This window comes from Poromitra crassiceps (assembly GCF_964638095.1).
Source record: "Poromitra crassiceps genome assembly, chromosome: 3".
Lineage (NCBI taxonomy): Eukaryota > Metazoa > Chordata > Actinopteri > Beryciformes > Melamphaidae > Poromitra > Poromitra crassiceps.
The window spans coordinates 6,031,159-6,059,090 of NC_139625.1; the positions used below are offsets into that span (position 1 = coordinate 6,031,159).

At 44.9% G+C, this 27,932-nt stretch overlaps 1 protein-coding gene across 1 annotated transcript; it reads right to left on the minus strand.

Moving 5' to 3' along the window:
• Window positions 1-224: 224 nt before the first annotated feature.
• LOC310773736 (guanine nucleotide-binding protein G(I)/G(S)/G(O) subunit gamma-2) lies at window positions 225-27,932 on the minus strand. The gene is made up of 3 exons (XM_083633674.1): window positions 27,827-27,932; window positions 4,306-4,420; window positions 225-1,291 (listed from the first exon to the last, which is right to left on the minus strand). Exons 2-3 carry the CDS (start codon window positions 4,390-4,392, stop codon window positions 1,163-1,165), a joined length of 216 nt encoding a protein of 71 aa, XP_083489800.1. The 5' UTR covers window positions 4,393-4,420; window positions 27,827-27,932; the 3' UTR covers window positions 225-1,162.

Below are 27,932 nucleotides of genomic sequence, written 5' to 3' on the forward strand. Positions count from 1 at the left end.
CTTACCAAAACCAACTGAAACAGCTCATGCTGCCTGCAATTCTAGGCGAGGTTCTGATTATTTATCCTTCTGATTATTTCAATAACACTGTTTTAACTACCTAATTAACCGACTTTCAGTGAAATTGCGCTGCTCTAACCTGTTTTCCCTAAAAGGACTGCAATGCATCGCCAGTCAAGCCTTAATTTGCATTTGAGAGATGTCCTTATTCAGTCCGTATTTAATCATTTTAATATTTTTGGCACTTCCAGATGGAGGCTGCCCTGTTTCCATAGTATACACAATCTCCACAGGAAAAGAAATAGAGACGAGCTTTGTTTTTGTTTTTTCCATTTCATGCAATAGTTAATTATACAAACAACACAAACATTCAGAACTCACAGCACAGCACATTTTACTTGCTAGTCATTTTTATACAAATAGTAGAAAGAGGGTTTGTATCTGAACTGTATCACATGATGAGATATATATATGTCGATACAGAGAGAATCACAGAGTCGAATGTTTCAAACTTCCCCTTAATAAAGCTTTCACTAATTGCTTGATGGGAGGGGGGGGGGGGAGTGAACAGAGCCATTTTCACTAAATCACATACAGTTGTAGAAAGCTATCTAAGTAATTAGGTCAAGTTGAAATGAACATACAAAAAACAACAACATTCCAATAATCGCGTGGCGTCTAGTGATAGGCGGATTTTTGCTTGCTGTCCTACAGTGTTCGAGCCACCGACAAACTATTTAGCAAAACAAACGTGGAAGTTCCAAAATATCTTTTTTTTTCCTTTTTTTAAATACACATCACAACCTGAATACTCGGTTGGTTGGTTGATTGGTTGTCCATCACGTCTCTGGGTTGTTGTCATCACGCCACACACTGTGTGTGTCATCTAAAAGCACAGACCCCCTTCAGCATGCTGCACACGCCCCCTCGGGGAAAAAAGCAATCACACAACCCCCTTAAATGGTCACATCGTTAACTCGGCGGTCTTTAAAATCGCACTCTTTAAGGTGCCGTTCGAGAAAGGGGGGGGAGAGGTGGGGGGGGCAACAACCGCCGTGCCCCCCTCCTCCTACTAGAAGATTTCTACGTATTTTTCGAACGCTGGCGTTCAAGTCCCGCATTGAAGCCGACTGCCGGAGGGCCAGACAGACACGCGGCGTCTTTACAGGATGGCACAGAAGAACTTCTTCTCCCTGAAGGGGTTCTCCGACGCGGGCACCGGTGATAACAGCGGGTCCTCTTTGGCGTGGGCTTCGCAGTACGACATCAGGTCTGCCGCTGCTTTGGACACCTGCGAGTAGACGCACACACATAAAAAACACAGCGATGTCAATACAGACAAGGTGAATTCAACTCAATTCACTTCACTTTAAAATCCCCATCAAATGATCTCCTCTTACTCTCTACTCTACTCTTTAATGGTGACATGATGCATTCCAACAACCAATAAAGCCCGACGGATATATCGGTCGACCATATCGGTATCGGCCGATATGTTGGCCGATATTTTTTTATTTAATTTTTTAAAGTTATCGACAGCATGCTGTGTATATTTGTTCCTTTTTCTTAATTCAGAATCAGAATCACTTTTATTGCCACAGTATGCAAGTTACATACGAGGAAAGTGTCTGTATGCAGCGTAGCGGTTACATCAATATACAGGGATAAGAAGTAGGAAGATAACTAACGGCAATCGCAAGGTTGCAAGTGCAATCAAATCGAGTCAATACAATATGTACATGAGTGGTGAAGTGTTCTGTGGATGATAAATATGAATTTACGTTGGATTTACATAGGATTTACAGACTGAGTTAAATAGACGTTAAATAGGCAGTGGATTTACATGAATTTACAATCAGAGTTAGATAAGAGTTTACATTGAATGTACATGAAATTTACAGGCTAAGTTAAATAGGCATTAATGTACAGGGAATTTACATCAATTTACCAGTCCCAGTTAGACAGGCATTACATTAGATACAGTATGAGTTCCAGTTTTATGGGGGGGGGGGGGGGGGTTCAGTTGAGTTTAGGAGGAGGTAGTGAGTTTGTGTGTGTGTGTGTGTGGGGGGGGGGGGGGGGGGGTTGTTGTTGAGGCCCTTGGCGGAAGGGGTTTCCGGGCCTTGTTGGTGAGGCTGATGGCGGTTGGGAAGAAATATATTTATATGAATGTCGGCCGATATATCAATATTGGATTTTTTTTTTTTTTTTGCTCCCTAATATCGGCATCGGCACCAAAAATCCAGTATCGGTCAGGCTCTAAAAGCAACAGTCCCGGCCCTCCACCCCTCCCATTAGCCTTTTCACCCATTTTGTGTCTAAAAGGCAGGAAGTAACACAGGTGCAAGAAGAACATTAATGAGTGTTTCCAACTTCCAATCCATTTGGTGATCCGGTGCCGGGGGCCCTTGTTACTGTTTGTTACTGTAGAATGCCCCTACTCCCCATCTAATTAAAGGTAGTAGTTCACCCAAAAATGAAAATTCAGGCATTATTTATTCACCCCCTCCTGTTAGTATTGTTGGCAACGCTGGTGCAAAAGTCCATCTGGTATGAAACCATTGCTTTCAATGCAAGTGATTTGTGCAAGTTCTATAGTGACTACTTACTGTTACTAACGGCGTTGTGTACAGTAGGTGGTACTTGCAGCAACCCATGTTAAGGGCTTGCCCAGGGGTGGATACGAACCGCCAACCTTCGGCTTTGGAGTCCGACAAGTTAACCACTGCACCAAGAGAGCTAGCTCCCTTGGCGGAGCAGATTATCTTGCCTTTATACTGGGGAGTGAGGTTAACCAATCCACTCGCTACCACACTGGACTCACGAGGAATCGATGCTGATTCACTTCGGTTAGACTTGCAAGTGATTTTAAGAGGGACTGGCAAACAACTGAAAATAGGAGGTAATTGCAAGATCGCAAGCTGTAATGTAAAACCTTTGGCACATTCTAAGAATAGCGAATAATAATAATAATAATAATAATAATAATAGATTGCATTTATATAGCGCCTTTCTAGACACTCAAAGCGCTTCACATATCAGGGGTGGGAGGGGAGAGGGAAGTCAACTCATCCACCACCGATGTGTAGCACCCACCTGGGTGATGCACGGCAGCCAGTTTGCTCCAGAATGCTCACCACACATCAGCTATCACAGTGGAGAGTTGAGGACTGAATGTGCCAATTAAGTAATTAATTACCAATTAAGTAGTATTAATTAAGGTGGCCATGATTGAAGGAAGGTCTCTGTGGAAGTTTAGCCAGGGCACCGGGGCAGACCTCGGTTTAGCATCTCATCCGAAGCACCGGTGCTCACTCGCAGGACAGAGTCCCTGTCTCTGCCCTGGGGCATTGGGGATATTATTAATGAGACAAGAGAGGGAAAGAGCACCTCCTACTGGTCCTCCAGCACCAGTCTCCCATCCGAGGAGTATCCTAGAAATCAGACCTGCTTAGCTTCCCGATGAAAGCCAGTAATGTAATGCACTGGTGCTGACAATAGAGAGCCCCAGGGATGACGTATTTTTGTAGTCAGAACGCGGAAGTCCCGGACTTCCTGGTTCTTCACTGTTTCTGTCTATGGGATTTTTTAATGGGTTTTTGGCGCGATGCTTCAAATAAGGTCTCTGGGCAACGCAAGTTTAATCAAACGCGAACCAGTGTTCAGCAGGATAATCTTCACACATGAGGACCACTTTCATGAGTTTTGAAGCGTAAATGCGAGCCCTAGAAGTAAAAAGCTCATGCTAAGATAATCCAGAACTACACACAGTGTCGCATAGGCTCCCACGTCACGTCACCACTCAACCTGGAGTGTTGTTGATGTGTGCGCTGCTGTGCACTGATTACCCCGGGCTGAACCAGGTGAGGGAAAGAGAATTTCCGTGTTCGTCCTTTGAAGTGATGACGTTATTGACGTATAATATCCCCGTCGACTCAACAGTGTAGTCTCATTTAGCCGTTTGCTAGCTAGCCGCCCTTTTAACGGCACGTAAAAGCTTCAAAACTCATGAAAGTGGTCCTCATGTGTGAAGATGATATACTAAACTCTGGTTTGCGTTTGATTAAGCCAGCGTTGCCCAGAGACCTTATTAGAAGCATCGCGCCAAAAACCCATTCAAAAATCCCATAGGCGAAAACGGTGAAGAACCAGGAGTGTTAGCATCGATGATTTCCGGACTCGTTCCTGGGGATCTCTATTGACGACTGGTATGATTAGTGATGATGACAAAATCGGCAAACCTTCTCTTTAAGTGACCTCATACGTCCATATTATATATGGACATGTTGTGTCAGTCGAACTCACTTTTATCCTGTCAATGTTGGCCTCCATCTTCAGCTGTTCCACCAGCTTCCTGGCTTGTGCGATGCTGGCTGTGTTATTGCTCGCCATGGGTCCAATCAGTTAGGTGGTGTGTCGGCTGTCCACACAGAGGAGAAAACACATGTTCAAATCCCAAACATTTCAATCGAGAGGCAAAGTGAACGTCACTTCCTGCTGCAGCACTGTACCAGAGATTTCATCCGACATTTATTTTCCCATAGACATTTCGTAAAATGCTTATAAAAATAGTTTTACTTGGTCAAACCAAACGGTTTAAATATATTTCGAATCGGGAGAGACCATTAGAACACTTCACTCGGACCAAAACCTAAAAACAACAACATTGAAAAAACATTTTCTTTAAATCTGCATTTTTTTTTACGTTTTGATTTCGTAAAATGCTTATAAAAATAGTTTTACTTGGTCAAACCAAACGGTTTAGATATATTTAGAATCGGGAGAGACCATTAGAACACTTCACTCAGACCAAAACTTAAAGCAGCTACGAGCAACTTTTTCGATTGTTATTAACTCATTGAGTGCCATGGACGAGTATGTTCGTAATTTCGTTTAGTAACGTAGAGTGCCAAGGACGAGTATGTTCGTCAATTGCGTTTTTTGGCGGTGGGACGTGGATCAAAGCCTCGGGCATCTCCTAGGAGCTATTGAAGGTGTATAACCTATTTTACGGACTCATTAGGTGGCGACAGTGCTCTCCAGATTACAGAAAGGTCCGGAAAACAGGAGGAAAAAGCCGTGATCAAAGAGAAACCGATGCATGCTGCAGCCAGAGCCATATAGATTGCTCTGTCTGCAGCTGACGTTGTCTGCAAACCGCAGTCAATCCGCGCCCACAACTGAGCTCCTCTGCCTCTGTCTGTCTGTCTGCATATAGTTTCTCCACACGATTACCCGTCAGAAAGGCAGCACCCGACGCCGAAGGGCCAAACCTTTCCCTGCAGTCCGGCTTGGCATTTCCTTGTCGCGCTGGGAGCCGCCCGGCGCACAAAAACGAAGCGCTCCGAAAATAGACTGGGTGCGTGTAGGCTGTGTGTTAGTGTGGGGAGGAGTTTGCAGCTGAGGGGGGGAGAGGGGGGTGGGGCACGCAGGCACCACACAACTACACCACGTCACTACATCAGAAAATATTAGCTAGAGTCAGTGAATGTGCTTGAAATGCTTCATTTCACAAAAGGCTGAATATCTCAGCTTATAATTTGAAACCTGTCTTTTTGCTCAAAACAGCCTATCTTCTCCGGCTCATAACTAAAGAAGGGAAAATGGTATCAATAAACTTTTTCTTGCAGATGATAGAAGAGTTCTTTGTGCGTGTTCGGTGTTTACATAGTAATATCACACAATATTCTGTGGGCCTCGAGAAATCACTGAAAACGCTCTGAAACTCTGGTCCGTTCTCCAAAAGTGACTGGCACTCAATGAGTTAAACAGTATACCGTAAATTCCGGACTATAAGACGCACCGGTCTATAAGCCGCGGGACCAAAATTGACTATTTTTTTCTTCTATAAGCCGCACCGGACTATAAGCCGCGGGTGTTTTGATGTTTAATTACCATGTGAAAGGGTTCGTGCACAGAGAGGAATGTCGGGAAAGAGATCGCTGTTTGGGGAAGCTCCCATTTATTAACATTTCAACAAAACAAAACAAAAGTCAGGTCACTAATCCCCAGACAAAATCACACAACAATAGGCTACCGTATATGTGCAGCAAACCTGTAACCAGAGAAGTCAAGTCACTAATCCTCGTCTTCCTCTTCTTCCTGCGTACTGAAACCACCAAAGTCCTCATCTTCAGTGTCGGAAACGAACAGGTTCAGGGTGGCTTCGTCAACCACTCTCCTCTCTCCTTCATTGTCACTCAAAACCAACGAACTCCTCTTCATCAGTGTCGGCATCGAACAGCCTCTGAAGCCTCTGACGGCCCTCAGCGCCAGCTGTGGCGGCGTCATCCTTTTCATCCCGCAGCAGTCCAGCGTTTTGGAATCCGTTGGTGATTGTGGATGTTTTCACACTCCTATAATATTCCGTGATCTTCCTTTGTGTGAATTCGCCGAAGTTTGTGATTTTCTCCTGGTAGTCGGGAGGGAGTTGTTCAGTAGTTCTCCCCCGGACGGACAGTCCCTTTCGTCTCATGAATCGGTAGCACCAAGATGGCCCACCTCTGAAATGTTCAATTTTCATCTCGGTGGCGATTGTTTTGGCCTTCAGTCGGATCTGCACCGTGGAAACGTCTCGGCCGTCTCCTCTCTGGGTCAACACCCAGTCCTCAAGGGAATCTTCAAGTTCCGGCCATCTGCTTTTGTGGCCTCTGAAGGACTTTTTTGTCTTATTACACTGAGACAGTTCCTGCTGCTGCTGCTTCCAACGTCTCACCATTGACTCATCGATGCCCAGGATACGCGCTGCTGCTCTGTTTGTTTCTTTTAGTGCGAGTTCGACTGCTTTCAGCTTGAAAGCTGCGTCGTGTGACTTTCTGCGTACCTTCCCCATGGTAAGTGAGAGAGAGACTGCTTGTCTTGTTGTGATTCCGGGCTGATGAACTTTGCTTACCGTAATTACCATATGTAAGGGTTCACGCACAGAGGGGATTGTTGGCTGTTTGAGGAAGCTCCCATTTACCGTATTACCGTAACATTTCAACAAAACAACATAACACAACACCTTTGTTTATTTCGACAGTGCACACAGTGTCCGCGGTGTGGTGAAAAGAGGGCAAGAGAGGAAATTAAAACAGAAGTGGATTTATAGTTAGAAAGAGTGCTAAAAAAGAGAGATTTTTTTTTTTTTTTTTTTTTTTTTCTGAAAAAATCCATAGATAAGACGCACCGTTATATAAGCCGCAGGGGCCAAAAAACGGGAAAAAAGCCGCGGCTTATAGTCCGGAATTTACGGTAATTACAATATTGATGCATCACATCTTACCTATAATAGTAGCTGAGACCAAAGCCGTGTGAATTGGAGATTGCTCCCTTAGACGATTATTAAGTCTGTGTCTGTCTAAACTCGCGTCAACAGGGGGCTCTCTCTCTCTCTCCTTACCGCCGGACCGGCTAAACCCGGAAGTGAAACCCGGAAGTGAAACGCAGCTGCCTGCCTTCACCCGTTCGCGCTGCCTAGCAACATAGCATAAACAATGTGAACGCCATGCATACTCTCGCGAACATCTCTCGTTATATTCTAACAGGTTTTTGGAAGTTATTTTGTGGTTATGGCCGAAGTGGCTGCTGCAAACCGTTTCATTTCACTTCCTGATCTTCCCTGGCCACAGACAGACTAACACTGGCCGATTCACTCGGGCTTCAAGCGAGACTAGTCTGCGTTGGTCTTGTCTACTATTAGAGGTAAGATGTGATGCATTGATATTAAATTTATACTGTTTAATAACAATCGAAAAAGTTGCTCGTAGCTGCTTTAAAAAAAACAACATTGAAAAAACATTTTCTTTAAATCGGCAGTTTTTTTTAACGTTTTGGTCCGAGTGAAATGTTATGTGGTCTCTCCTTTTTCTAAATATATCTGGACCGTTTGAACAAGTAAAACTATTTATATAAGCATTTTACCAAATGTCTATGGGGAAATAAATGGCAGATTGAAAATCTCTGGTACAGTGCTGAAGCAGGAAGTGACGTTCACTTTGGCTCTCTATTCAGACAGTGTGCCATTGATGGGGGGGGCGGGGGGGGGGGGGGGAGCACTGCAAAATGGCAAGCATGGCAAAGAGGAGTGCTAGTAACAGATACCCTGTTCATTATCACATGCCGGGTCGGGGTATACACACACACACACACACACACATTCACAAACCACAGGCATATTATTTATGGTGTCAGTTGCTAGGCAGCCGGTGACAGTGCGGGGGAAGGAGAGAAAGTGGGAAGGGAGACTGAGGGGGTCTGCGCTTTATCCATCTCTATTTCAAAATAGATACTGTATATCGACACACCGAACAAAATAACTGTTGCCGTGCTGATTGTAGCAATCTTTCTGAATGCCACGGGGTCGTACAGGTTGATCTCATTTAGAGGGTCACACAGAGGCTGCCTAGTGAGAAGGATGATCAATCAATACATTGATGTGGTTTGTCTTTGATGCAAGGGAACAACAATGCCTTATTGTTCCTCTTCATTAACGCTTTGGTGTCTAATGCGGTCAATAAGAGGCAAGCTGTGTTGTGAACAGGCTGTCTTCATCTGTCAGCAAGTCATTATTTCAGAACTAGACTCGCCAGTAGAGGATGCCGGTGTATCCATCTATTCTATTCTAAAGGGAGATAGGGCTCTTGTTTGTTTGTCTGTCTGTCCCACTGATGACATCATCAGTGATGTCATAAATTCTCTCTCTCACACACACACACACACACACACACACACACACACACACACACACACACAAGAGACAGACACGCACACGCGAGCGCGCACGCACACACACACAAAGTCCCAGTGATGATGTCATCAGTGATGATGTCATCAGTGATGTCATCAGTCTTAGGGTCACAAGAGAGACTGAGGGAGAGAGAGGGGGGAGAGACTGAGGGAGAGGGAGAGAGAGAGAGGGGGAGAGAGACTGAGGGAGAGGAGGAGAGGGAGAGAGACTGAGGGAGAGGAGGAGAGGGAGAGAGACTGAGGGAGAGAGAGGAGAGGGGGAGAGACAGGGAGAGGAGGAGAGGGAGAGAGACTGAGGGAGAGGGGGAGAGACTGAGGGAGAGGAGGAGAGGGAGAGAGACTGAGGGAGAGAGAGGAGAGGGAAAGAGACTGAGGGAGTGAGGGAGAGAGAGAGGGAGAGACTGAGGGAGAGGAGGAGAGGGAGATAGACTGAGGGAGAGAGAGGAGAGGGGGAGAGACTGAGGGAGAGAGAGGAGAAGGGGAGAGGAGAGGGAGAGAGACTGAGGGAGAGAGAGGAGAGGGGGAGAGACTGAGGGAGAGAGAGGAGAGGGAGAGAGACTGAGGGAGAGGGGGAGATACTGAGGGAGAGGAGGAGAGGGAGAGAGACTGAGGGAGAGGAGGAGAGGGGGAGAGACTGAGGGAGAGAGAGGAGAGGGGGAGAGACTGAGGGAGAGAGAGGGGGGAGACAGACTGAGGGAGAGAGGAGAGGAGAGGGAGAGAGACTGAGGGAGAGGGGGAGAGAGGGGGGAGACATTGTGTGTGCGCCAATAGGGCAGGCAAGGCCACGCAGCAGCTGAGCTGCGTATACGTGCTGCAGGACCAGCTCGACGAGCTGCAGGACGGGCGGGCGCGCACAGCGGGTGAGCCTAGGAATCGAGCGCGCGAGATGCCTAGTGTATCCAAGACTACACAATGTTCAACTTTTTCATTTGATAGAGCCCCATTGACACGTACCTAACCAACTTGTCCCAATTTCCCCCCGGGGATCATTAAAGTCTTTCTGATTCTGATTCTGATTCTGATTCTGATTTTGCAGGTCCTCCTTTCATTCTAACCGGATGCCACCACAGCAGCTCCACATTGGACTAACAGAGTGGCAGCAGAGAGTCGGGGTGGAGAATGAGATCCCTCGCCATCGCCTCAAGTGCCAGACTGACGCCAGACTGGATGAGTGAGTCTTTATTCTAATAATCCTGTCGGCTGATCAAATAGTGAAAATAACATTTGAGATACAGCTGCTGCCTTATTGGTCACTGTGGAGAAATCAGTTCTTACTTGTCTCCTATACGTTTGTGTTTTGTTTGCTATACCCTCTTTGATAAACGTAACAAGCTGCAGGTGATCTAAAACAGCCTCAGTCTCCCCTGTGCCCGCCCCCCTGTGCCCGCCCCCCCTGTGCCCGCCCCCCGCCACTCGTCCGTATGCACGGCGGTTGGAGTCTGCGTGGGGTTAAGAAGACTGATGTCAGTGAGGCCCTGGAGCAGAAATATCGATGGCACACAGGTGGCACACCTGTTCCACGCAGCGCCCGCACAGGGGAGAGAGAGCCCGCGGTGACGGCCCCTGCACGCCAAACATGGGCGGTGAGCGATGTCCTCGCTATCGCCCCGGTCAGCCCTGCCCCGCTGCTGCAGCTTGATTGGCTGCCTTGCTGTATTTTCCGTCTTCAATTGGTCGATTTCGAAATGGCCCGTCCTTCCCTCGCTGCAGCGTGTCGCTCACCACCTTGCAAAGCGTGCCGGGATACCTGGCGTCAGGACATCGCAAACGACGAGACGAGAGGAGGGGCCAACATCGAAATAGACCAATTGAAGACGGAAATACGGCACGGCAGCCAACCAAGCTGCAGGGCTTGAAAGGGCGAGTTGATCGTGTTTGGTGAGAAGGGGGTCTGACACACCTGTCCACGCAGCGCCCGCACAGGGGAGAGTGTGACAGGAGACCTCAATACACAGGAGGGAAGTCACTCTTTACCCACCAAAGAGTCTCTCTGTTTCACCAGCTAATTAGATTGAATCATGTTTGACTACATGCTAAAGTAGTCTGGGCAGTGGCGGCCGGCCACTAGAGGGCGCCAGGGCGTCGCCCCACCTACCTAACCTGACGCTGCCAGATGGAGTCAGGTTACCACCTACCCAAAGGAGGGGAAAATAAAACGTTATATATATATATTTTTGTTTTGTTTTGTTTTTATGAGCGAGGTGAATATTATATAGTGAGTATATAATCTGCAATAAATATGTAGATTCAATGATCTACATGTGTAGGCTACTGTTTTTGGGTCAATATTTTCTTGCACCGAATTGCCACGGACGCTGTCCGGGGACTTCCGGTTTACTTCCGGTTTCCACCAGTGCAGAGTGATGCAGATCAGGATCTGTGTAGTTGCACATGCGCTGTTCACTCTCAAAAACAAAGGGATTTGGGAGGGCTCTGGGCGCACGTATCTAGCGACCAGGTGGAGGTGGGGTCAGGTAGAGTGAGTGTCGTGACGTAGGCTAGGCTACTGACGTAGATGGGTAGCGACGCACGACGCAGTATATATAAACATAGCAGTCCCCCGCCGACGGCTTTGTTGTCTTCCTGCAGCACGCGCGCGAAGCAAAGAAGTTTGTTTTCAACTGCCATAAAACACAAAAGACGTTTTGCAAGAATGGAGAAAGAAAATTCTGTGAAGTCACTCAAAACGACGCCGTTTGAGAGACGGACTTTACAGGAGAAGCATCGAGTGAAAGAGCTTGGACCAGATCACCCTGAGCTCGCCATTAAACAACAGGCTACAGACAGAGGAAGAAAATACACTCAGTCTTTTTCAGACGTTTCTAGTAGCTAGTAACGTCCGTTACTACTTGCTTGATTTAGGGCTGGAGTGGACGATAATTCAATAGCCTATTATTGTTTGTTGTCTTTCAGTGGAATCATCGTGATGATATGAAGTTATTTTAATAGTGACATTTCTGCTGTCTAAATTGATGATGACAAGCAAATGTTACTTAAAAACTGATCAAATGAGGTATGGCAGGAATATTATTTGAAAATATAAGGTTTGTTTGACATCACCATTCAGTTCAATGAGATGAACACGGATTTTGCATACGTGAAACATATGATATTGATATTGAGAAGAATCCTTATGATTATCATATTGATTTCAACCCCATCGTCCAGGCCTATATTTGGTATAGCCCTCCCTGGACAAAAATGCACCAGCCGCTACTGAGTCTGGGTGGTAAAACTTCGCTCCGTGACTTCCGCTCATGGCCGGAACGTAGGAACCAAAGTGCTGTACTGTTAATGTTATGGATCCGGCAAGTTTCTTAAAGTATTTATTGAATATTTCATTTGTTATGACCATGCTTCTTATTTTGTCTCTAACTCGTAGCGACTGGCGAGGTTAGGCTGCTTACTGCTGCATTTCTATTGTGGAACGAAAACACTGCGGACCGGAACACAGGACCGGAACACGGGGGCGGGACATCCTGCCTGTAGTAATACGTACCTACCAGGCTCTTCTCCTCGGGAAGAGCCTGGTGGTGACGCACGGTTACGCCAAAGTGGTTGGTAGACTAGACTAGACAAGTGTACCAGCCATCGCTCAAATTGACCTTCATTTCGACTGGAAGCTCATGTAGAGTGCTGGATGGATGGATCCGATCGATGTATTTTTTTATGTTTCCAAGCTTCTACCAAGTCAGTTCTACTGAGTCAAGTTTTCATTTTTTTTAGCTGAGGCTTCTCTTATTTATCCAGGACCAGGACCAAAGCCATTATTATTTTAGTTGCTTAACCTGAAACCAAACCTGAACCAAAGCTGTTTTACTTGCCGAAACTTTAATGTTTTATAGTCACAGAATCCAAGAAGAATGTAATCTTCATGAAATTCATGTCCAATATAATCTGCTGTGTTCACTTGGTGCTCATCTCAGTGTCACAGAGTCACTTTAATGTCACATTCATACATTCATACATAGGGCTGGGTTCAAAAAATCGATTCTCTGATTTTTAATCGATTTTTATTTTAATCCTCGATTATCGATTCATATGTCCAGAGATCGTTTTTATTATTATTATTATTATTATTATTATTATTATTATTATTATTATTATTATTATTATTATTATTATTATTATTATTATTATTATTTTTTTTTAACACGTTCACTGCCGTTGACGAGATATCTCGTCTTTAAAAAAAAAACGGTTGACTGCCGTTGACGAGATATCTCGTCTTAAAAAAAAAAAAAAAAAATTGACGGTGGGACGTCGATCAACCCCTTTTACATCTCATATTAAAATATGGGAGGTATTGAATGTGTATAATCTATTTTACCGACCCACTAAGTGGCGACAGTGCTCTCCAGACGAGAGAAAGCCAAGCAAAAACAGCCGCGTGAGGAAGCCATTCTCATGAAAATGGATTGGCGAAAACGCTTTCGCTTTCGCGCAGGGAGCTGGCGGTGGGGGATTGCAAATTTGCATAATAGATTACGGGTGGAACACACTTTGAAACACGCAGCATAAATAAGACCAGAATCGCAAAAGCTTCATCAAAGCTCTCAACCGAAACCCCAAGAAACGAGCGAGCCCATCCAGACTCGCCCAAAGAGCGGCCGCCAGCAGACAGGCACAGCAGCAGCAGCAACTCGCTTGTGACACGCCCGCTGCAGAGCCAGGGAGGCAGGAGGAGAACACACACGGAGGGAGGAGTTTGAAGGAGAGGGGGGTTTCCTGCTGTTATGGAGGAAATTACTGTTCAAAACTATTGTTTAGATGTCTGACGTCTTACTGATGCCAAAAATGAATGGTTAAAGTGACTGTTCTATCGAATTTCACAAAAGGGCATTTTTCTCAGCTTAAATTTTCAGACGCTGAAACCATGCTGTATTCAAGTGCTAATGCCTACATAACTACTAACTCTACAAACTAACTCTTTTAGACAGAGAAAGCACACATTCTATTAGTTCTTTTGAGATATTTTGTGTTCACAAAATCTTAGCAGAAAATAATCCTCGGCTGTTGAAAGATGAGCCAGAATCCTCAAAAAAACCCGTTGGCAGAAGCTACCTACAGTAAAAAAAAAACGGCTGGCAGTGAATGTGTTAATAAACAGGCTAAAATATTAGGCTGTGTGTGGTAGTTGAAACATAGTTTCAAGTTGACGTTTATTTATGTTTGTAGTTGAAACAAAAACATAAAAACTCTAGGCTACATGAATGGAAATGTTTGATCATTAATCTACTTTTAGAAATGATATAGGCTGAAATCAAATCACTGTGCATAATTGTGAAAGTGTCTTTATTGACAGATGAAAAGGCTGTTATTTACCATTTGTCACCACCTGGTGAATAAATATATGTGTAACTAAAACCATTAAAATTGACAACAGGTCTGCAACTTTTTTTCCCCATGTATCTACTCGGCTGGTTGGGAACCCCTGTGTTACATAACTGGACAGTCATGTAATTCAGGGTACAGCTCAAAAAACACGTTTTGGTATCACTAACCAAATCAATATTGAAATTGATCGAATCGGAATCGAATCGAATCGAAATTAATCGATTCGCAACCTTGTGAATCGGAATCGAATCGATTCTTGAAATTTGAACCAATACCCAGCTCTATTCATACATTCATATTAGGACATATTGGGATGTGGTGGTTGCAGTTGGTAAAGGATTGCATGTAGGTGTAATGGCGTTGTGTTTGATGGTAATTGCAGCAGCCCATGTTAAGGGCTTGCCCAGGGGTGGAGTCGAACTGCCGACCTTCGGCTTGAGGGGGTGGACACGCTAACCACTGCACCAAGACAGCTATAGCTCCCTTGGCGGAGCTGATTAACGTGCCTTTATAGACGGTTTTCACCTGTGTGTTGCGCAATAGCTACAACCCCTCAGCACTTCCGTTTGTTATACTCTTTGGCTGTATTCAGACCCGAATTATGAACCGGAAACCGGAGTACGTTATAAACGTTATAGAAATATAGTCACGTTATAAACAACTAACCAACGCTGGGGGGTCCGTATGGTAAGAGTGTTACTCGAAATGGTTAAAAGTTAAATCAATTTGGTCATTCAGTGGCGTTTTACTGCCATGTAAAGTAACTAACGTGAGCCGCTAGCATTAGCCACAGTAGCCGACTACCCATAATGCATTACGTTATCCCAGCAACCGAACGGCTGACGCTACCATTTAATGCATAGAATAAATCTGAAAACGAAAACCAGATTTCTAAATAGCCGTTATTTTGATAAACTGAGCACACGAGAGTCATCTAAATGGTTACTTTGACCGTCTACATTTTTTCTAAACTTATAAAAGTGACATATTAACCCTTAACAGCTGTAGAGCAGAATGGCTCTGCTGTAAAACGCTCATAGACTGTTTTCACAGAATGGTCACTCCTCCACCGTATGTCTTTTTTTCTTCTTCTGTAAAACACTGCAACAGGAAGTGAGCTGGGGTTCAATTTAGAAGGATGTTTTTGTTGTCAAGTTAAAACCGTCTATACTAAACCAACCTACTCGCTACCACTCGGCACTCACGAGGACTCACATTCACTCGGTTACACTGGTAAGTAGAGTGAATCAGTTAACAAGTCGTATGGTTTCTCTGAACAGAAGCTGTTGCTTCTTACAGTGTCTCACGATGCTTGGTTTCATTTCATATATCAGTGTGGCTATCCACTGGACACCTGAGATGTCCTTCATGATTTAAAAGACCATGGTCTCTATCGTTGCATCGGCCTATAAACTGCGCCCAGCGCAGATTAATGGGCGTGGACGGGCCCACTCGATATTTTGGTGTCGGCGCTACAGGCGGCCTTAAGCATTATAACCATGCCTTTTAAGCGTAAAATTATGCACAATCTGCTCATTGGAGAAGTGCAGTAAACAAATCACAAGCTTCCCTTTTAAGCTCCAATTCCACGGAGCGATCCAGTCCGGTCAGAAAAGCCAAGCGCTCTGAGCTCCCCCCCTCCCTTTCTGTCTCCAATATATTATTCCATACTATTATGCTTCTCAAACCTATCTAACTGCAGTTTAAATACTGCAAGCATGTAAATACACTACACTATAGCAAGATCAAAGTGAAAAGAATGTTCTAAACGCATTGGCTAGAAAAATATAGCCTATCCCTATGTGGCCTATGTCATGATGAGATTAAATTGGTGAAGGTTTGTCCAGATTAGAATGATATCGTTTTCTCTCGCTACCTCTTCTCCAGGGCTGCAGATGATGCACATAAGTATAGCCTACATTATGTAAAGTCATTGCATAAATGTGTATTTTATTGTAAAAGTAAATGTGAAGTAAGCCAAGTCTTATTGCAGCGGAGCGACATCACAGTAGAACCGCGTTACGGCTGTCTCTCATCTAAATCACGTTATATCTGCGAGGGATATATATACCACCAGGGTTGCATATATGTTTCACATAGGGTTGTGTTTGGATTTCTATGTTTTATTTTGGCCAATATTGAAATGTTCGAGGATTGCATGTTGTGTGAACAGAAACATTATTTCTATCTACCACTTTAGGCAATTTAGGCTGATTTGGTTGATATTTCTTCTCGAAATGTATTAGCCTCAATGCATGCTGGGAGATTTGAGGGAGTGAGAGAGAGAGAGAGAGAGAGGGGAGGAGAGAACAGCTTTTTTTCCATCTGTCTTTGTGCTGCGCGAGAGAGGGAGTGAGAGAGAGAGAGAGGGGGAGAGAACAGCCTCTGAATGACAGGGGCTCAAAACTACGATATAACAACTTTTTTCCATTGGTCTTTGTGCCTGTCTGATGCGCGAGAGAGAGGGAGTGAGAGAGAGAGAGGGGGGGAGAGAGTTTGAGATGGCAGAGGAGATCTCCGCGCAATTACGCACAGTAGCCTAATATAACCGGCGCACTGAATAAGGCCTGGTTTTTTAACACATTAAGTGCCATAGACGACCTAACTCGTCTTACATAATCCAGCGCTTGAGTGCCAAGGACGAGCTAACTCGTCTTACATAAACATTTATTTTTTTTGACGGTGGGACATCAATCAACCCCTTTTACATCTTCGAGATAACTATTGGAGCAAGAGAATGTGTGTAATCTATTTTACCGACCACTAAGTGGCGACAGAGACAGAGAGAAGCCACAGCCACGGGACCCGTGGACCAAAAGCAGCCGCCTCCCGCGGAAATGGCTTGGCGATTTTACAGTCAGAAAAGAAGGAGCCTCATTCTCATACTGTAGGCGGGGACGCTTCGCGCTGCTGCGGTGGGGGTTTCCAGAAATGGACTGGGTGAGCAGCATAAAGCCTAGAGTCGCACGGGGCTTAATCGGGGCTCTCAAACCCAAGAGACAGTGAGACCTATCCACACTCGCTGCCAGGGAGAGAGGCTGCTCAACTCGCTGCAAACTCCCAGCAGCACAGACGGAGGGAGGAGCCCGGAGACACACACACAGAACGGACAGAGATCCCCTCCCCCCAGAGCCGCGGAGCAACGCGCGAACACACACACACACACACACACACACACACACACACACACATACACACACACACACACACACACACACACACACAATACAGGATACAGACTCGCCCAAAGGCAGCCACAATCACAGGCAGGTGACTGTTCTGCTGAGTTTCACAAAACTGCGATTATCTCAGCTTGCTGTCTCATACGCTAAAACCATGCTGTACTCAACGGCTAATATCTACATAACTACTAACTCTGCAAACTAACTCTTTTAGACAGAGAAAGCACACATTCTATTAGTTATTTTTAGATGATTGGTGTTCACGAAGTCTTAACAGAAAACAGATCCTCGGCTGTTGTAAAATGAGCCAGAATCCTCAAAAAAAACCCTGGCACAACTTACCCACAGGATTGAAAAAATGGCTGGCACTCAATGTGTTAAAAGCGCTAAGCGCTAAATTAACGCCAGGGGGGAGATATCGTTAGGCCGGTATTTAAGGCCGAAACGCCCATTCTGGCCTATTCTGGCACTGCGCCACGCCTCTTTGGCGTAAAGCGCATTTTGGGGCCTAAAACCATGTTGCTACAGTATCTTCCCGAGGCAGGCGCAAGGCACGTTTTTTTGCGTTTAATGCCAGTTTTTGCGCCTAAGGCCAGTACCAAGATAGGGCCCCATGTTTTTCCAAGTATTGGAAGGAGCCCTGTGTGAATGTAGATGTGGTGCGTGTGTGTGTGTGTGTGTGTTAGGGCATTCACGACTAGTGAATTTTACTAGTCGACTAGTCGTCCCTAAAGGTAGTCGACTGGTCGACTAGTCGATTTTTTTTTATCTTTAAGAAAGAACATGAGGTATTTACATGGACTATCATATCCCATATCCCATATCCCCCACAAAGAACATAAAAACACAACAAAACAAAACAAGTAAACGGCATAAGATACACAACAATCCAAGAACAAACAAGACTATTGGACACACAACCAAACAAAAACAATGCATTCAGCTCCTATCCTGATAAGCCTAATGACACTGGGGTAAAAAGTTCTTAAAGTCAAACTCTGCATGGTTGCCATATTTTGGGGATGTCTAAGAATCTGCCTTTGCTCTTGTAGTAAATGTTATCCAACGTATGGTAGCTTGAGAGTTCATTCCACCAGTGAACTACAGCTGGGGGATTGGATGCTTTCCAATTTAAAGCTATGCATTTCCTAGCTGCCAACAGGGCAAGATCTATGTACAGTATTTACTTTGAATGCATTGTTTTTCTTTGGTTGTTTGTCCAATAGTCTTGTTTGTTCTTGGATTATTGTGTATCTTATGCAGTTTTCTTGTTTTGTTTTGTTGTGTTTTGATGTTCTTTGTGGGGGATATGGGATATGGGATATGATAGTCCATGTATGTCGTGTAAATACCTCATGTTCTTTCTTAAAGATTAATTAATTAATTAATTTTTTTAAATGACTAGTCGACTACTAAGCACAGTGTCGACTAGTGGTTTTACTAGTCGACTAGTCTGTGAATGCCCTAGTGTGTGTGTGTGCGTGTGTGCGTGTGTACTTACATGTATGGGAGCTAAAATAGCGTGTACTGTATATTGTTCCAAGTTGATTTTGGGAGTCATTTAGGGCGGCTGTTGGAAAAAGAATGTGGTTTGGAAGTTTTAAAGGGGGGGGGGGGGGGGGGGGGTCCGTTTTCCATCATTGTTCGACCTGGAAGACGTCTTCAGGGCCTGCGCTGGGAAGCCTTGATGACACTCTGAAGAGGATTGATGAGCAGCTAGACGCAGCAGACTACGTGGTCTTCACAGCGTAACATCAACACCAGTGTTACAGTGGCCGCGGCTCAGGGGGCTCCTGGTTGTTCTCACACTCAGGAGTGCGTCACCTTATAGGGTCATGGTGACACCTTGAAGTGGGGAAGAAGAGTATCGAAAAGCAATCGCTGTCAGTGCTGAAACGGTATCGGTCCTGGTTTTAAAGGCATCGAACGGAATGGAAAAAGTGATTGGAAAAGCGTCAAAATGTCGTCTTCTTCAAAGAAGAAGTCACGTTTTCGTCTTCTTTGTACAGGACAAATCAATGGTGCATGGTTTTGATGTATAGGTCACACAGAAAATAAACGACTTGGCTTGATTTTAGAGCTTTCATTCAACAAGGAGGAGAGCTATTGAGATTATACTAGAGTTTTGGAGCCTATGGGCCCTATCTTGGTACTGGCCTTAGGCGCAAAAACTGGCGTTAAACGCAAAAAACGTGCCTTGCGCCTGCCTCGGGAAGATAGCAACATGGTTTTAGGCCCCGAAATGCGCTTTACGCCAAAGAGGTGTGGCGCAATGCCAGAATAGGCCAGAATGGGCGTTTCGGCCTTAAATACCGGCCTAACGATATATATCTTCCGCCCTGGCGTTAATTTAGCGCTTAGCGCTTTTCAAAACCAGGCCTATTCAGTGTGCCGGTTGCGCGGAGCTCTCCTCTGCCATCTCACTCTCTGTCCCCCCTCTCTCTCTCTCACTCCCTCTCTCTCGCGCATCAGACAGCAGACAGGCACAAAGCCACACATGTGAAATCTCCCAGTATGCATTGAGGCGAATCCGTTTGACAAGAAATAGCAACCAAATCAGCTTAAATAGGGTAAGTGGTAGATCGATAATGTTTCTCTTAACACAACATGCAATTGTGGAACATTTCAATACTGGCCAAAATAAAATCGCGAAATCAAAACACAACCCTATGTGAAACATATACCTATGTGAAACATATATGTAATCCTGGTGGTATATATATCCCTCGCAGATTTAACGTGATTTAGATGAGTGACAGCCGTAACACGGTTCTACTGTGACTTCCTACTGTGATGTTGCTCCAATAAGTAAGACTTGGCTTACTTCACATTTCATTTTACAATAAAAACACATTTCTGCAATGACTTTACATAATGTAGGCTATATTTATGTGCATCATCCTACCTGTGCAGCAGGGGAGAGAAACCGATATCATTCTGGACAAACTTTCACCAATCTAATCTCATCATGACATAGGGATAGGCTATATTTTTCTAGCTGATGTGTTTAGAACATTCTTTTCACTTTGATCTTGCTATAGTGTAGTGTATTTACATGCTTGCAGTATTTAAACTGCAGTTAGATTGGTTTGAGAAGCATGATAATATGGAATAATAGCCTATATATGGAGACAGACAGACGGGGATGAAAGGGAGGGGGGGAGCTCAGAGCGCTTGGCTTTTCTGACCGGACTGGATCGCTCCGTGGAATTGGAGCTTAAAAGGGAAGCTTGTGATTCGTTTACTGCACTTCTCCAATGACCAGATTGTGCATAATTTTACGCTTAAAAGGCGTGGTTATAATGCTTAAGGCCGCCTGTAGCGGCGACACCAAAATATCGAGTGGGCTGGTCCACGCCCACTAAGCTGCGCTGCGCCGGGCGCTGGGCGCAGTTTATAGGCCGATGCAACGATAGAGCCCTATATGCGATCAGAAGTACTGTAGCAGCACCAGTGTCTGTTCCAGTGATAGCCCTGGTGGGAATCACCAGATGCCCCACGATATGATATTGCGATATGCTTGTATTGCGATATATTGAGTGTTGCAATATTGCGATATATTGTGATTTATTACCTTTTTTCAACTGCAAATGATGTCCCCAAAGGAAAAAAAGAACTTTGGTCAACATGTGTTTTATCTCATGAGATAGAGGGCCCTATCTTTGCAAAAGCGGTAATTTAGCGTTTGCGCTCGTTTAGTGCCAAAGCAGGCGTTTCAGCACAAAAATGTGGGGGTAGATGGCATTATCCTATCGTCAGCAGCGTGCAATTACTATGCGCTAAGAGCTTTTAAAAGCACCTCTTACGCTCTAAATACCTCGCTGGGCCAGGAGCGCACCATAATCTCCGTGCTACGCAGCGCACTGCAGAGTAAAATTCCTTTTGGATATGTCATTACGCACAGCCTTGCCATGCCAGGGCATCAAATTCTGCTGCTAAAATTGGGTATTAGCAGATAATTCAGTGAGACAATCAACTATAACTCACTGAGAAACTTTTATCACATCACAAAGAGGGAAATTAATTGATAAAACCTGTTGGATATTGGACATAGGCTATTTACCTTCACCTATCCCATAACCAGGAGGGTCGTTGGCACCACAGACGATCTGTCAACAAGCTCTCTCCATCTCTCTCTGTCCTCGGAACGAGTGAGTCCACTCTATTACGCATGGAGAGAATTACAGCATATTGCATGCCTCGCGCAAACAGCGATTGCGAGACAGGAATCCGATCGGTTTTATTGATGTAACGCCCAGGCATTGCCTGGCCACACCTGTGAATAATTCTGGTACTTAAGACCGCCCAAATCCCGTTTGCGCTGGCATTTTTGGCGAGCAGCATGCGCGTAGCCACGGGTAAAATGGGGTAAAAAAAGTGTTTTGTTTTGTCTGCAAAACACATGTCAACGCTGTCATGCACTGTGTCCAACTGTCCGCTGCCCTATGTGCCCCGGAGCATCATGGGAAACTAGTTAAGCTGTCGTCCACGTAAAGTAAACAAATGCACGCACAGCAGCAGCAGCAGCAGCAGCAGCGCCAAATCAAGAAGACATGAAACAAAGCTCGCTTTTAAGCTTTTTCGGCAAAGGCAAGAAACGACGAGGAAGAAGATGACTCGTCGTCACCCTCCCCCTCAACAAGTGCGGATTGTAGTGCACCCGTTCCCGCACCTGTATTGGTGGTGTACAGTGGAGAACAGACAGACGATGATGAAGAAGATGATGCAGCCGAAACAATGACGTTAACAGCGGGGAACGCAGCCAACAACACACCGGAGGTTTGTGGCCAGAGGACACTGACGCTACAGATCTCTCTGCAGTAGACGAACATGCCAACCAAGTTTGCGTTCTTTCCCGACTAGAACACTCATTGGAAAAAGTAGGTGAGACTTTTTTGAGATACTAAACAAAGTGGTTTTACATGTTGCCAAAAAATACAATTTAACACATTCAGTGCCAGCCATGTTTTCAATCCTGTGGGTAAGTTGTGCCAGGGGTGTTTTTGACGATTCTGGCTCATTTTACAACGGCCGAGGATTCTTTTCTGTTAAGAATTCATGAACACCAATCATCTAAAAATAACTAATAGAATGTGTGCTTTCTCTGTCTAAAAGAGTTAGTTTGCAGAGTTAGTAGTTATGTAGATATTAGCCGTTGAGTACAGCATGGTTTCAGCGTCTGGAAATTTATTCAGAGATAAATGGCTTTTTGTGAAACAGTCACTTTAACCATTCATTTTTGGCATCAGTAAGACCGTCAGACATTCTAAACAATAGTTTTGAACAGTAATTTCCTCCATAACAACAGGAAACACCCCTCTCATTCAAACTCCTCCCTCCGTGTGTCTTCTCCTCCTTCCTCCTGGCTGTACAGCGGGCGTGTCAGAAGCGCTTTTGCTGCTGCCTGCCTGTGTGCGTGCCTGCCTGCCTGTCTGCCTGTCGGGCAAGACGAGTCTGAAATGGATTACTGTAAAATCGCGTCGCCATTTCCTTGAATGGCTTTCTCCCGCGGTGTGTGTGTGTGTGTGTGTGTGTGTGTGTGTGTGTGTGTGTGTGTGTGTGTGTGTGTGTGTGTGTGTGTGTGTGTGTGTGTGTGTGTGTGTGTGTGTGTTCGCGCGTTGCTGCGCGGCTCTGGGGGGAAGGGATCTCTGTCCGTTCTGTGTGTGTGTGTCCGGGCTTCTGACTAAAATCGCCAAGCCATTTCCGCGGGAGGCGGCTGCTTTTGTGGCTTTTGGGTCCCGTGGCTGTGACTTCTCTCGGTCTCTGTCGCCACTTAGTGGTCGGTAAAATAGATTACACACATGCTCTTGCTCCAAATAGTTATCTCGAAGATGTAAAAGGGGTTGATTGATGTCCCACCGTCAAAAAAACATGTAAGACGAGTTATTTCGGCTCTGGCACTCAAGCGCTGGATTATGTAAGACGAATTATTTCGGCTATGGCACTTAAGGTGTTAATTGACTGCTTCTACCTGCTAATAATGAGTGCGAAAAGGAGCAAACAACACACAAATATTCCTCTAAATCTGGTTTGAAAAGACCCAAAAAATGTTTGGCTCCGGCCTTGCGGCCGCCGCCAAATGGTCCGCCCCCTGGCACACCCTGGCTTTCTGTTGCACACCCAATGAGCCGAGTCTGGCTACGCTACTGGCGAGCAGATGATTTAGCACATCTCTAATTTGCGCCTGCGACACGTGCCATGAACGTTTCCCCATCCACGCCAAGAATTGCATCCCCACTGTATTTCGTACACTATATTTAGTTTTAACTTAGACAACAGGTAGGTCACGTCTACCCAGACAATTATATCACTTTTAAACAGTTACATTTCTGTATAAATCATTACAGTATGCTCCCGTGAGGTGGGGATGCGTTTAGCTGCTGCCAGGCGGGCGTGCAAAACTCGGCATAACACCTGGACACATGCGCAAGGCGGACCGCTATCTTCCCTGTCTTAAGGCACACGCAAACAGCAAGCGCAAATAGGGGATATCGCCTGTACCAAGATAGGGCCCACTGTCTCTGTCGGTGTGGCTGTAAGATCTGCTCGCCTACCAGATCAATCAATTTTATTGGAGCAAAATGGGATTGTCAAGCAGACAGACTGACCAACACTGTCATAAAAACCTGTCATAAATGTTGCATGATGCACTTGACAATTTGTATCATAAAATATCACGATACTTGGCATTCGATACGATATATTGCCCAAAAAATATCACGATACTATGCTGTATCGATTCCCCCCCCCCCACCCCTAGTATTAAGGGATCTTCGACCTTGTTGGAGATTAGACCCACTGGTGTGATGCAGCTGGAGTGGATTTGTGGATTGATAATTCCTTCAAACAGATTAAATGTATTGATATTTGTGTGGGGGGTGAAAATACTATAATCCGGTGCCCCGCTGTGGAGGCCATATGCCAACTTTCTTCCAATAGCCTACTGTTAAAGGGACAGCTCACCCTAACATCCAAAATACATGTATTCCCTCTCACCTGTAGTGCGATTTATCCATCTATATCGTTTTGTGTTAGTTGCTTGGAGATGTCGGCCGCAGAGTTTCTGCCTTCTCTCCAAAACAATGGAACTGGATGGCACTCGGCTTGTGGTGCTCAAAGTGCCAAAGAAATACATCTGATAAACTCAACAGCCATGTCTCCTTCCAGAAATCATGTACCTGTTACTCAAGATAATCCACAGACCTTGTGATGAACAGTTTCATGGAGGAACTATTTTCTTTTGACCGAACTACACCCGCTAGCTGCGAACTACTTCCTACATGAGGCTGCAAAAGAAAATAGTTCCTTCATGAAACTGCTCACAACAAGGTCTGTGGATTATCTTGAGTAACCGGGTCATTATCTCTGGAAAGAGACACTGCTGTTGAGTTTTTCAAATATATTTCTTTGGTGCTTCGAGCACGGCTTCCAGTTCCATTGTATTGGAGAGAAGGCAGACATCTCTGCGGCCGATATCTCCAAAACTCAGGCAACTATCCCAAAACGATATAGATGGACAAATAGCACTACAGGCGAGAGGAAAAATATGTATTTTGGATTTTAGGGTGAGCTGTCCCTTTAAGGGACTTGATTCGTGAGGTTCCTGCGTGGAAGTTCTGTCCCTCACCCAAATAGGGCAGAGTGTAACTACAAGGGCATGGTGGTTTACACCTCCAAGCACAAATGAGTTTTGAGCTTGTTTCGTATCGAGGCCATAATAATATAATATTAATAATAATATCCTTTCAACACTCGTGGGAGATGTCGGAAACGGGCCAACGGATCACCAGCCTAGGGATGGATGTGCCCCTTTAAGGTTTCTGGGATAGAAACAGAAAATAATCAGACGCTGTGGTACACTAGCCTACTTTGTGTAGAATCCACACGTCATTCTGGAGTCATTAGACTCTGAGCAAAAAAGATAAGCGCACGCCTTGTTTTTGGGGTGCAGCCCAAGAAGGCACACCTGTGCAACAATCATCTCGTTTAATCAGCATCTTGATATGGCCACACACCTGTCGGGTCAACGTTTACACTCAAACACATCCAGAAAAACTATCATGACATTAAGACCTTTTCAGATCACCGCTGCGTCAAAGAGGCCATTTACACCTGGCGCTAACATGCGTTTTCTGTGGATCAGATTGCAATCAGATTGTGTTTTATCACCTGAAATGCCAGGTGTAAACACACCCCCAAAACGCATTGAAGAAGGATTGCAATGTGATCGGCCAAACCACCTCCGGAGGGTGTTCAGGGATGCATTGTGTACACATTGAACGACACAAGTGTAAATGCAATGTGTCCTCTCAATCTGGATACAGCAACTTTATGCGGATTGAGAGGACAACCATTTCTGAAATCAGATTGCAATCAGATTGCAATCAGATTGCAGAAAACGCATGTTAACGCCAGGTGTAAATGGAATCAGGTTAATGTGGTCAAGCACAATCTGATTGCAATCTGATGGCAGAAAACGCATGTTAACGCCAGGTGTAAATGGCCTCTAAATGACATCTAAATGGATAATGATGTTGTGTTTCTGATAATAAGTAAAGTTTGTCACTAAACTCGAATTGTCAAAACAAGCATGCAAATAAAACAAAATAACAAAGAGGTTACTTGCCATTTAGGATAGGATCAAATCATTCTGGGCACTGTCACCTTGCCCACAAAGTATTTTTTCCCCCTGTTTATTGTCAGCGGGGCTTTCAAAAATGCCACACTGACATTTTCATATCTTGAGAGGGAGGGGTGAGGGGATGGTGGCACGTATTGTGTCTGCCCATGACTGTGTTGACTCCAGCAAGAATAGCTGCTACCTTGGAGGCAACTAATGAGCTCTCAAATACACAAGAACCAGACTAGACTGTTAGCTTTGGGAGATGCTCATCCATTCAATGAGACCCCCACAAACCCCTGAGGCTGCCCCCCCCCCATGGCCATTATCCCATGGACAATATCTCCGCCCCCCCCCGTTGTACGACCCTTTAAAAGACGTTTTACTTAGCACTTTAGAATTTGAGATTGTTCTGTATTGCTCCATCTTCTAATAGTGATGTTGACCGCTCTGCTGCATACTTGCACTAAGTCAAATTCCACATTTGTAATCTGATTACTTACTCTGGCTATTAAAATATCCTGACTCAATCGAGACGAGGCAGTCCGAGTTGATACGACAAATACACGTGAATTCTAGGCAGCTTATATCAGACAGGTTGTAACAATCAACTTGTTACACTCCATTTCCTTCTTCAGTCTGACATTGCCTCCACTATAACTGATTTCCATAGGTGAAATCCCAGTGGGGAATTAAATTTTCCCTAACCAATCACTAGAGACCAACAACATGTCCTAACCAATCACTAGAGACCCACAACATGTCCTAACCAATCACTAGAGACCAACAACATGTCCTAACCAATCACTAGAGACCAACAACATGTCCTAACCAATCACTAGAGACCAACAACATATTCGTCTGAATATAATCCAGTAGGGAGAATAAAATAAAATATTTTCCCTTTGAATAAATGCCTTCAAAGCAGAGTGTTGTTCGGATTTCAAAGGGATTTGTACTTTTAATCATTTTAAAACAGCCTCGTTAGGAGCGTCTGTGTCGTCTATTAGCGGTCGCCATTGTTGTTATTAGGTCCGGGGCACTTGACAACAGCGTTAGTCCCGCCCGTTGCGCTGTTCATCGATGCTGATTGGCTAATGGTTAGTCCCCCTTGGCGCTCATTGGACTGAAGTGTTTTTTTTTTCAGCTCAGGAAATCGCTGGTTGCGATGCCACATCAGAAGCAGCCAAAACTCAGTGGAGTGGGCGGATTCAAAGACCTGGACCCAGGCAATGTGAATTCTGTTCCAATAATATAATATAATAATAATAATAAGAAGAATAATAAGAATAAGAATAAGAATAAGAATAAGAATAAGAATAAGAATAAAAATAAAAATAAAAATAAATATAAATATAAAAATAATAATAACAATAACAATAATACTAATATAATAATACGAATACGGTAATAATATTATTAATAATAATATAATAATAATATAATATTAATAATAATACTGTAATAATAATAATAACAGCTGCCCGAAATGCCGTCCTGAGATGTTGCACATGGGTGTCAACATGCTGATAAGTGTGACATTTTAAACAGGCGCCGATCAATAAACAACACAGTCAGATGGACACATAGACCTCGACTGTGTCAGCTGTCAATAACTTTGCAGACGCTGTCACAATGCATTTCGGAACAGAGAGCCATCTCTCTCTTGCAGCACTCTCTCACACACACACACACACACACTCACACACACGCACACACACACACACACACACACACACACACACACACACACACGCACACTGAAAAGTACGCTGTGCCATCACTATTTCAAAAAATATTGTGAAATCATCATCTGTCCCCGATTTCATGCGTCGACGTTATGAGAAACGGCTGATGTTTGCATGTATCTGTTCCTGTACTGGGTCTCTCGCCCTGCACACTCGCTCTCACACACACACACACACACACACGCAGCCCACTCCCCTCTGCCTCCACTTACCTTGTCTGCGTTAACTCCCCCGCACTCTGCTGCCCCGGCGTCTGCCTGCAATTCAGTCAGCAGTGTGTGTCCGCCCCGCTCTCTGGGAAGGGAGAGAGAGAGAGAG